At 41.7% G+C, this 12,438-nt stretch overlaps 1 protein-coding gene across 13 annotated transcripts in view; it reads left to right on the forward strand.

The window, feature by feature from the left end:
* ASAP1 (ArfGAP with SH3 domain, ankyrin repeat and PH domain 1) overlaps window positions 1-12,438 on the forward strand; it is a 168,346-nt gene that overhangs the window by 117,801 nt on the left and 38,107 nt on the right. For all 13 annotated transcript variants that reach the window (XM_039335805.1, XM_039335804.1, XM_039335813.1 and 10 more), the window contains 3 exons: window positions 467-567; window positions 6,371-6,440; window positions 11,707-11,794. In XM_039335805.1, the coding sequence (XP_039191739.1) occupies window positions 467-567; window positions 6,371-6,440; window positions 11,707-11,794 (259 nt within the window). The remainder of the gene's footprint in view (window positions 1-466; window positions 568-6,370; window positions 6,441-11,706; window positions 11,795-12,438) is intronic.

Raw genomic sequence — 12,438 nt, forward strand, 5'->3', positions numbered from 1 at the left:
TTCATCGGGCTTGTGTATTTGTGTATGTTTGCCGTAGATATATACAGGCATCCGCACATGTATAACTTTGAATTTCATTCTAATTTCAAACCCAAGAACAAAAACGAGGCGTTGGAAATATCATTGAACAATCAATATACATGTGTTTTACATGTGTGTATATAGCTTGCTCGCTTCCATCTCTTCTACGTTTTTTCCATCATACATTCTGATTTTATTTTTAACTAAATGTGCTGCTAAGCTTTTCATTCAGAGCTTTGTGGCACTGTGGAAGTATGCAATAATCCTTTATCTGCTAAGCCAAATATATATATGTATATACAGTCTGTGTCCCAGCCTTCTGTAAACGAAATCATTCTCTGTGCTGTAGTTCTATAAATAAAGGAATTAACGTGAAGCAAAGAAACCAAAGAGCTAATCAGAGGAAGGAAAATATCAATATATTTGTCCCTTTCTTTCTGTCTAGGATTCACAGAGCCGGCAAGGAGGATACAGCATGCATCAACTTCAGGGAAATAAAGAATATGGCAGTGAAAAAAAGGGATACCTTTTAAAGAAAAGCGATGGGTATGGATTTCAGAGTACGATTTTTGACAGATGAATTAATACTATGACATGATTTTTTTAAATGCAGAACTGCCTTCTTGGAATACAGCAAGTATTTTGTATTCCATTTATTGCATTCTAAAGCTTCCAGCATTTGAAAAAAATTGGCTTCTGTTAATGCTGGTGAGAAATTTTTCTCCAAGAAGAGGGGACAACCATTTGTCTGAAATGATATAGGGTTTCCTGCTTGAGCAGGAGGTTGGAGTAGATGATCTCCAAGGTCCCTTCCAACTGTTCTGTTATATTCTGTTCTGTTCCATTCCATTCATATTTTCTATTCTATTCTATTCTATTCAACATTCTATTCTATTCTATTCTATTCTATTCAACATTCTATCCTATCCTATCCTATCCCATTCCACTACACTACCCTACACTATACTACACTACACTACATTCTTGTCCAACCAAACATCTCACAGCAGCTCAAGAGAAGCGCATAGTTGGTTGAGACTGTGGTATAAATCTTTTTCTATATAGCTAATAAATAGGCATTTTTAATATTTTTTTTTAAAAAAAGGATACACATCAATATATTTCATGTGTTAGAAAAGCAAGATTCATTTTTCAGCTCGGTTCACCTCAGTTTGACGTAATCATTGAAAAGCTGTTGTAGGGGAGTTTACGTGCTAAATGAACTAATCATAAAAGGAAATTGACTTACGATTGAAGGGATCCTATATTTATAGGTTGCTTGAAGAAAATAAGTCTCTGAGTACAGTTAGTCCTCAACTTATGACCACAATTGGGGGCACAATTTCCATGGCTAAGCAAGTGTGGTTAAGTGAGCTACGCCTGATTTTACAACTTTTTGCCATGATTGCTAAGTGAATTGTGCAGTTGTAAGTCACTTTTTTCGGTGACTTTGAACGGCCACTAAACGAATAATTTGTAAGTCGAAGTCTACCTATATTTCTTTTTAATATTCGTGCTTTATTTATTTAAAAAAAATAAATCAGCATGTATTGAAATACATTTGTTTTTCTAATCTGGCACAACATACGCATTCCTGAGAAATCGAAACACACAATAAAGAAACTAAGACATGATGCCAGCACTCTTAGCCATAACATCCCATTTTGTAGCTGAGTGCTGTGCAGTCTCAAGGTTATTTGCCCATAAATCAGAAAAATAAAACTGCCTAGGAAGGCAGCCTGTTTTATTGCTGTTATTGATCAGTCACAAATCCCCACCTCCAAAAAAAAAAAAATCAATCTCTTTCAACCTTCTTCCTAAGGCTGATAGAGATATTAAGTATAATTAAAGATTCAGCCCAAACTCCATTTATTATAACCCAGTGGAATGTGATAATGCATTTCAGATCTGGGAAAATATGGCTAAACATGTCAATAATTTTAAAGTTCGGTCTTTATCTTTTAATGAGATGCTTGTTGTTTTTGCGTTATGTATTGATTGATATAGTACAGTGATGGCGAATCTTTTAGAGACCGAGTGCCCAAACTGCAATCCAAAACCCATTTATTTATTGCCGGGTGCCAAGTGGGTGTGGCCCACTGGGTGGGCATGGCTGTGGTGGTCATGGCAGATTGGGTGGGTGTGGCCAAGGTGGGCATGGTCACCTCAATGTTGCTCATGGGGAGGGACGCCTGTGGGGGGTGGGCAGGGTTGGGGGAGATCCAGGGGGTCTCTGGTAGGTGGGTGGTAGGCAGGAGGCTCGTCCTGCGGGGTGAGGCATGGTAGGGCGGGGGTGCCATTGCCATGGGGGCAAGGCAAGGGCCAGGGCGGCTGCTACCTGGCACCATCGGCTCCCCGCATACAGAGGCCAGCGAGCGCATGGGGGCCGACAGTGTCTGTCAGCAGCCACAGCCTGCCAGCCCTTTGACCGGCACACTCTGGAGCTCCACAGCCCGCCACCAGCAGTTCAAAGAAGCCGCCTCTGAGATGGATGGCCGGCCAACAACTGAGGAGGTGATGCAGTGGGTCGTGCCCGGGAAAAGGAGAGCATGCGAGTCCAGGAGGGACAGGATAGGGGGGAGGGAAACTAGCCGTGCCAGGATGCATTCGGCCACGTGGGACCTCGGCTAGTTAGCAGGCAGCTGGTTGAAGAGGGACAGTTGCCATCTCCGGGGCATGGTGCGTGTGCCCACAGAGAGGGCTCTGAGTGCCGCCTCTGGCACGCGTGCCATAGGTTCACCACCACTGATATAGTAGAAAGGCCGTCATTCCACATTACATTGCTGCATATTCTGATCTCTCTAAGACAGGAATATCCAACAACTTCGGCAACTTTAAGACTTGTGGACTTCAACTCCCAGAATTCTCCAGCCGGCCACGCTTCTGGGACTTGAAGCCCACAGGTCTTAAAGTTGTCAAAGTTGGACACCCCCGCTCTAAATCTTTGAACTGAAGTTAATAAGACTTCCAGGTGTGTGTAAGTAGGTGAGCCAGTAATTTCTATGAATAAAGAAATAATGATGTTAAGCATAATGCTGTGCAAATCAAAACTAATCCAACTTTCCATCAGGAGGTGCAATTTGTTGAAGTTGTTCAGTTGCTAAGTCATGTCCAACTCTTAGCAACCCCATGGTGATGACCCAGGGCCCCGAACGGAGACAAAGCAATTAGCTGGTCAGAATAATTGTCTTTGTAAGCCCTGCCAACGTTCACCCACTAGCCTCCACCTATGCTGGCACAAGTTCAATAAAACAGTCAACGGAGTTCAACAGTTCTTTAAAGTAAAACAGATAACAAACAAAATATGATCTCTTCCACGCCCAGCTTGCCTGTAACCTGCAAACTGCAAAACTGAGGACAGCAAGGAGAACTCAGCAGGAAACAAACTTGATCCAAAATACAAAGAGTCCAGGTACAAGAGCTCACATCACAAGAGTTCACGTTTGTTCCCGGCAAATGCCCCACCCCACAGCGTCTCCTTAAATACCTACTCCCCAGGTGTGCCTTGTGGAGTGGGGTGTGATGCTCTCCTCCAGAGCAAGTGAGCCTGCCTCCATTGGTCCCTCCTCCTCTCTGCTCTCCTGGGATCTGGTGGGGAGGGCCCTTGCTCCTCGCCTGAGCTCTGCCTTCCCTGTTCCAAATTTGAAGGGCCCTGGCCTACTTCGGCCTGTTCCTCCCCACAGTCCTCCGAAGCCACAGACACCCCCTCCTGGTCCTCAACAGGGAACTCCATGTCGTCCTCAGGCTCGGACGGAGGCATGACACCCATGGACCATAGCACACCAGGCCCGCCTTTCCTCCACGGTCTTCAGGAGTTTGCCAAAACTCATGTTCATTGCATTGAGGACACTATCTAACCATCTCCTCCTCTGCCATCCCCTTCTCCTTTGCCTTCAGTCTTTCCCAACAATCAGGGTCTTCTCACAGGAGTCCTCATTTGGTGGCCAAAGTATTTGAGCTTCAGTTTCAGTCTCTGTTCTTCCAAAGAACAGCCAGGGTTGACTTCCTTTAGGATTGACGGACTGGATCTCCTTTCAATCCAAGGGACTTCCTCAAGGGTCTTCTTCTCCAACACCACCATTCAAAAGCATCCATACTTCAGCCTTCCTTATTTATAGTCCACCTCTCACAGCCATACATTACTATTGAGAAAACCATAGCTTTGACTATCAAGTGCAGTTTAGCAGCGGTCAAAAAAAAAAAGAGAGAGAGAGAGAGAAAAGGGCAGGTCCAAAACCAGGATGGTGTTTGATTAAATGTCAATTTGGTGTTATTTTAACTGAATGGATAAATTAATGTAGCTGTTCCACATATGCTTAGCCGTTGCGGCTTTTTTGAGCCTTGTGCAGGCCTGTGGCCTTGAGGGCCTGGGTAAGAAGCCTAATGAAAGAGCTTTTGTAAAGAAAAATGTAGATCATGGAACAGGAAAAAAAATAACACAGCCTTTTCTTTTCAGAAAAGTACCTACTCTGCATGAGGAAAACTAAAATGCCTTTTGGCACTGTAAAGTTGGAAGAAATAGGACTTATACTGAGGAGAATAATGTGGCTGTTTCAGCCCAGTTTTGCTGAGTTATCGTCAAGCAGAACTAGGTCTGCACCTGCCCTGTTTACAGAATTACAGAATAACAGTTGAAAGGGACCTTGGAGGTCTTCTAGTCCAACCCTCTGCTCAAGGAGACTCTGTACCATTTTTGTTAGTTGTTAACAAAACTAACACCTTTATGCTAACATATTTGTTAGCTGTTAGAAACACAGCCTTTTCTTTTCAGAAAAGTACCTACTCTGCATGAGGAAAACTAAAATGCCTTTTGGCACTGTAAAGTTGGAAGAAATAGGACTTATACTGAGGAGAATAATGTGGCTGTTTCAGCCCAGTTTTGCTGAGTTATCGTCAAGCAGAACTAGGTCTGCACCTGCCCTGTTTACAGAATTACAGAATAACAGTTGAAAGGGACCTTGGAGGTCTTCTAGTCCAACCCTCTGCTCAAGGAGACTCTGTACCATTTTTGTTAGTTGTTAACAAAACTAACACCTTTATGCTAACATATTTGTTAGCTGTTAGATTGGTGATAGCAAACCTAAGACAGGTTTGTCACAGCACAGGTCAGGGGTCTTCAAACTTGGCCAATTTAAGATTTGTGGACTTCAACTCCCAGAATTCCTCAGCCAGGCATGCTGGCTGAGGAATTCTGGGAGTTGAAGTCCACAAGTCTTAAATTGGCCAAGTTTGAAGACCTTGGCATAGGTGATACGTGATCTCATTTTGGGGGATACGCCAGGCCTCCAGACCCTTTGGGCCACACAAGAGGGCCCTGATCTCCTGCATGAGAATCGGGCTTCTCTCCTACTGTTTTCGGACGCTGCAAGGCCATGCAAGAACATTCTCCCAAAATGTCCAGGGCTCATGCAACCGGGAGGTGCCTCAAAAAGGCACTCTGAAAAATATTTACAGTTATGTAGGTTTTTATTTATTTACTAATAAATTTAAGTAGTTTAATTTAATCTGACTTAGCATCATTTGTTTTGAATAATGAGTTTCTCATTTGTCAGAGGTAAGGGATATACAACAGTTGAGTTAAGTTAGGTGTTTTTTGAATTTTTAACACCCCGAGCTTTATCATCGTTCTTAGATAATAGACTGGTTATAAGAACAACAACAACAACAACAACAACAACAACAACAACAATAATAATAATAATAATAATAATAATAATAATAATAAAGTTGGAAGGGACCTTGGAGGTCATCTAGTCCAACCCCTGCTCAGGCAGGAAACCCTATACCATTTCAGACAAATGGCTGTCCAGTCTCTTCTTAAAAACTTCCAGTGTTGGAGCATTCACGACTTCTGGAGGCAGGTTGTTCCACTGGTTAATTGGTTGACTGCCTGGTGGTGTGTCATTGCACGCAGTTTATATAAAACTCAAGAAATTCAGCGGGGCAGTGAAAATTGCATATGAAGAAAAGTCCTATTTATGTGTGGGGTCCTTGGTGTTCTCTGAGCTGGGTGGTTTTCTTGCAGACGTTTCATTACCAAACCAGCGCACTCAGTGATGATATTACCTAATATGGTAACGAAACATCTGCAAGAAAACCACCCAGCTCAGAGAACACCAAGGACCCCACAGTTCTAACCCTGAGTTACAAATATTCTCTTCTATCAGTAGTCCTATTTGTGTACTTGAGTAATATAGGAATTTTTTTTCATTTAAATACAAATTGTGTATATTTCTGACAAATGCAGGAAGTATATTAGGTTGTGCCTGCTTGTTCTGCCACGCCCGATGGAAAAAAAATCTTAATTTTGAACAATAGCAGATTGATTCATATTTCTTTTTTTTATCAGCATACGTAAAGTTTGGCAGAGAAGAAAATGTACAGTTAAAAATGGAATACTGACCATTTCACATGCAACTGTGAGTAGTCTTTTTATATTGTAAATGATTATCCCTACCCTGTGGAGTGAAGTTAATATCAAGGCGACTAGTGATTAGATCAAATTAGATTTATTTTATTTTTGACTGAATAGCAGTAGAACCATGCAGCTGTCCTCGACTTACAACTCCAGTTGGGACTGGTTGTAAGTTGAGGTGCCCACTGGAAGTGATTTTAAGACTTTTTTTTTTGCTGTGATCGTTAAATGAATGTAGTGATTATAAATGAGAATCCAATATTTCAAATGGGCATTTTGTTTGCTGGAAACTGGCTTCCCCATTGACTCTGCTCATCGGAAAGATGCAAATGGTGATCATGTGACCCCAGGACACTGCAACCATCATAAGTACATGCCAGTTGCCAAGTGTCTGAATTTTGATCACATGAACACGTTGTCAACACTGCTAACATCGGATGTTTTTGCTTTGACAACAGATGGAGATGCAACCATTTTCTTCTTTTGCTTTTAGTCCTAGAGTTAGATGATGCTGGGGGGAGGAATGTGCATGAGAATTTAGCTAGACATAACAGTACTGAACCTAGTATGAGAACCAAGGTTATTGAAATAAGAGATGATAAAAATTGCAGGCTGGAGAGCTGGAGGGGAAGCCTGCATTTCAAACTAATTGGGGAATGTGATTTATGACTGTTAGTTGGGGGGAGGGAATTGTGCTTTGATACTATGTGCTCAGGGGAGGGGAACTCAGTTTTTGGCTTCAACTATGTTAGTGCTGATGCTATACTACTCAAATAAAGATTCTTTAAGGTAAACAATGCCTCGAAGTTCTTTGAAGAGTTTCATCTGTCGGAATCATGACACATGTTGTTCATGTGATGTTCATGTGGTGTTTCAATGGTCACAAGTATGAAAAGGGGTCACAGGTCACCCTTTTCAGTGCCGTTACAGCATAGAACTAAACAAACAGTCGGAAATCCAGGACTATTCTTAAAGGCAATTTCTGTCTGCAAGGAACAGTGATAAGAAATATTGTCTTTCACAGACCCACGGAACATTTCTCAAGGGACCACTTTCTGTGGAGAATCTACTTCTCCGTTATTAGATTAGATAACCTTTATTGTCATTTTTCCCTGTGGGCACAACGGCACACATGAAAAATGAAATTTAGTTGCTTGCTCTCAAAGGGTACACATACATAACACACATTTAAAACATACTATATATAACATATGTACAGACCTACACCTACCCTACATATAAGTAACATATAAATATTACTCGCTGTCCATCTTGAATACATAGCAGAAGGAGGAAGCTTGAGAGTTCACAAGGTTAATACTGTATGGAACAAAACTGGGACTGAATCTGGATGTTCTGCTTCGGATACCACAGACCCCCCTCCTCCCAGAAGGTAACAAGGAAACAGGTCATGGAGAGGACAATCTTGCGGGCACTGCTCAAGCAACGCTTATGTGCTATGTCCTGGATGGAAGGGAGGGAACTGCCAATGATCTTTTCAGCCATCCTCACCACTCTCTGCATCGCCTTCCTGTCTGAAGCAGTATGTCATGGTTCCAACAGATGAAACTCTTCAAAGAACTTTGAGGCATTGCTTACCTTAAAGAATTTTTATTTGAGAAGCATAGCATCGGCACTAACACAGTCCAAGCCAAAAATTGAATTCCCTTCCCCTGAGTACATAGTATCAAAGCACAATTCCCTCCTCCAATTAACAGTCATAAATCACGTTCTCCAGTTAGTTTGAAATGCAGGCTTTCCCTCCAGTTCTCCAGCCTGCCAATTCTTATCATTTCTTATTTCAATAACCTTAGTTCACACACTAGGTCCAGTATTGTTATGTCTAGCTAAACTCCCATGCACATTCCTCCCCCCAGCATTATCTAACTCTAACTCTAAAAGTAAAACATAAGAAGAAAATGGTTGCATCTCCAACTGTTGTCAAAGCAAAACATCCGATGTTAGCAGCATTGACACAGTGATGCTTCCAAACCAGACTTTGATGCCGTATGACAGGATGCTCTTGTGAATTGTTGATACTTTGAGGAGCGAGAGTGAACATGGCATTTCCCGAGAATCTGTTTTACCTATCATTATACAGGTGGTCCTCGACTTACAACAACACTGAAAAAAGTGACTTATGACCATTTTTCACACTTACAACCATTGTAGCATCCCCATGGTCACGTGATCAAAATTCATACGCTTGGCAACTCACTCTTATGATGGTTACAGCATCTCGGGGTCATGTGATCCCCTTTTGCGCCCTTCCAATCAAGCAAAGTCAATGGGGAAGCTAGATTCATTCAACAACCGTGTGACTAATTTAACAACTGCAATGATTCACTTAACAACTGTGGCGAGAAAGGTTGTAAAGTGGGACTGTTGCACTTAGTCACAGAAGTGTTGGGCTCGACTATGGTCATAAGTCGAGGCCTACTTGTACTTCAGAATGCCCTATTTTCTGTTGTGATTCTACAGGCTTCAAAATGCCCTGGTTTGAGTTCTGCTAAATTTCCGGTAACTTTATCAAAATTGGGCATAAACAGTGCTTTTTTTGTAATTAAAAAAAAAAAGGTGCCGGAACTCACACATGTCATACAACCCGCCTTGCCTACCCTACAAGGTTCCATCCCAAAAACAGTGCTGGAACTCCATTCTGGGCGTTCTATGACAAAAAAAGCCCTGGGCATAAATATGTAAATGCATATTTTTCTTTGCAAACCATTATTCATAACATGTAGATAAAAAATGTATGTATTCCTTGTAATGCATGAAACACTTTGGATTATTAAGTCTGACAAATAATAGTCTAAGTCAGGGGTAGGCAACCTTGGCTCTTTTATGACTTGTGGACTTCAGCTCCCAAAATTCCTGAGCCAGCATGGCTCAGCTTGGAAACCTCTCCCGGTCCCCTCAGCATGGCTGGCTCAGGAATTCTGGGAGTTGAAGTCCACGAGTCATAAAAGAGCCAAGGTTGCCTACCCCTGGCTAGGCCTAGGCCGGTTTCTGACTCGTGGACTTCAATTCCCAGAATTCCTGAGCCAGCGTGGCTCAGCTTGGAAACCTCTCCCTTTCCCCTCAGCATAGCTGGCTCAGGAATTCTGGGAGTTGAAGTCCACTAGTCATAAAAGAGCCAAGGTTGCCTACCCCTGGTCTAAGTAGATCAAGAAACCTATTGTTAATTTAAATATAGTCCTTCATTTAAGAGCTTTGGTATTAGGACTCTTCCTTGTTATTACCTCACATAACACTTAGTAGTTATCGTAGCCAGAAGTTCAGCGCCAGCCCATACAAGACACTCTCCAGGGAAATTTACCATTTGAAAACAAGTTTTGATAGTTAGATGTGTCCCATTATATAATAAAATTCAAAATTTAGAAGCTTTGCAATTCTGCAGTCACTCAGTGAACATCATTGGTAGCAAATAGCTTCAGTGGTTTCAATGATGTCAATGATTTAAAACAGACAGTTTAAATTAAAGCCTTAAATCACATTGACAACTTTTGAGCCAAAGTTGCTTCAAAGAGGATAGAAATAGCAAGGAAAAATTCCGGTCTGATTAATCCCGATTTAATGGTCAGCCATGAGCGAATATCGCCCCCTTGTGTTCTGTCTGTTTTCCAAAACTGGGTCTTTGAAAAATGAGGCTGAATTTGGTACAGGCAGTTCCTTGACTTACAACAGTTCATTTAGTGACCGTTCAAAGTTACAACAGCACCAAAAAATATGACTTATAACCGTTGTTCACAGTTACGACTTTTGCAGCATCCCCAGGGTCACGTGATCAAAATTCAGATGCTTGGCAATTGACTCATATTTATGACACTCACAATGTCCCGGGGTCATGTGATCCCCTTTTGGGACCTTCTGACGTGCAAAGTCCATGGAGAATCCAGATTTACTTAACAATCAAGTTACTAAGTTATTAACTGCAGTGATTCACTTAACAACCGGGGCAAGAAAGGTTGGGAAAGGGGGCAAAAGCCACTTAACACATGTCTTGCTTAACAACATAAATTTTGGATTCAATTTTGGTTGTAAGTCAAGGACAACCTGCATTCAAGAACAAGCTGTCATTAGCAATGGGCTGTGGAATACTTTTTCTAACGGATTGAAATAGTTTCTTCTCAGTTGCAAAATTATCTCCCATCTATTTCTGGTCAAATTCATATGGTGTTTTTTTTTTTTTAAAGTAATAGAGAAAGAAATAGTTTTTCTAGAAGGCTTAAAAGAGACTTGTTTTTTTCTTTACCAGTGTTGTGTTAGAACTTATTTTTGCAAATCATTAATAACTAAACCCATTTTGATTTAAAAGCTAAGCTAATGATGGCTGTTCTTCTTTATGAGTACCGTATTTTCCGGCATATAAGACGACTTTTTAAAGCGTGGAAATCGGCGCCGAAGTCGGGGGTCGTCTTATATGCCGAGTGGTCTTATACACCGGAAATTACGGTAGTTTCCAGTGTATAAGACAACTTTCTAGGCATGGAAATCGGCGCCGAAGTCAGGGAGTCATCTTATACGCCGAGTCGCCTTATTTGCCGGAAAATACGGTATTTCTGTTTCCTTTTTCTAACTACGTGCTCAGTGTAGCCTTTAGATTACTGTAATCAAGTAATGGAGAGCAAGATTAGTGTAGTGATGAAGGCGCCAGGCTAGAAACCAGGAGACGGTGAGTTCTAGTCCCGCCTTAGCCATGAAAGCTAGGTTAGTGATTTTGGACCAATCGCCAGAAGACTGAGAGTTTTAGTTCTGCTTTAGGCTTGAAAGCCAGCTGGGTGACTTGGGGCCAATCACCAGGAGATGGTGAATTCTAGTCCCATCTTAGGCACAAAGCCTGCTGGGTGACTTTGGGCCAGTCTGTCTCCCTCAGCCCTAATAAGGAGGTAATGGCAAACCACTTCTGAAAAAACTTCCCAAGAAAACTACAGGAACCTGTTCAGTCAATTCTTAAGAATCAGACATAATGGAACAGAAGAAAAGAAAATTAATATGCTTCCTGCCATCTCATGAAAAAAAAAACAATATCATTCTTCCAAACCTTCTAACATTTCTCAGGAATGAGTTACAGATAAGATGAAATTGTTTATTCCTGTTAATGCACCCTTATAGCCCACCAAGGACTACTGATGCAAATGAAAAGGTCAATACATTTGGTAATGGACAAGGGAAAAAAATACAACATCTGTGCGATAATGACCTTTAAGTTAAAAATATAATGAAACAAACATTAAATAAAGTGAAATTGTGTTTTTCTTATGCTTAAGTCAAACAGGCAACCTGCTAAATTAAATCTGCTGACATGCCAAGTGAAACCAAATGCTGAAGACAAGAAATCGTTTGACCTGATATCACGTAGGTCTTTCAAGTTAATTACTTGGGTTTTAGGTGGTTTAGTATTAGAGGTTATCCTGAACAGTGGTTGGAAGATGTACATGTCAAGGGTTCGTTGGAAATCAAGAGATTCAGGCAGTTCAAATTGAGTACAAAGATTTATTGCAAGCTTAAGCTCTCTACAAGAATCTGGCCAACTAACGATCAAGGGAAATGAGCGGGAGATAAGAAGGAATTCAAGGTGGGCTGGACTTAGATTTCTTGTGGGCACACAGGGACTCATGACTTATGACACGTTTGACCCCTCCCTCGGGCTTAGCCTACAATACATCTATTTAGAAGAGAACTGGGTAATTTACAGCCTGTGGGCCATATCTGGCCTGTGGGCAGTCCCAGTCCGATGACGTGAGAGTGGGATGGCAGCAGTGTCAGAGGGCAGGACGGTGGTGCAATGGCGACATTGGGGGGTGGGGCAAAGGCAGCAGAGGGGGGGTTGTCAGCTCTCCGTAACAGTTCCAGTTTCTCTTGTGGTGCCTTGGGAAAATTAATTGCCCACCCCTGATTTAATACTATTCCTGTCTGGATATTTTTGTAAGAGCAAGTTAGCTGTTTTTTTTTTTTTTTTTTAATGTGAACAAAATGTTTCCTTTTGAAAATAGAATCTC

The sequence above is a fragment of the Crotalus tigris genome, unplaced genomic scaffold, assembly GCF_016545835.1.
Source record: "Crotalus tigris isolate CLP2741 ecotype Arizona unplaced genomic scaffold, ASM1654583v1 scf7180000017661.16357234195:1864864, whole genome shotgun sequence".
Lineage (NCBI taxonomy): Eukaryota > Metazoa > Chordata > Lepidosauria > Squamata > Viperidae > Crotalus > Crotalus tigris.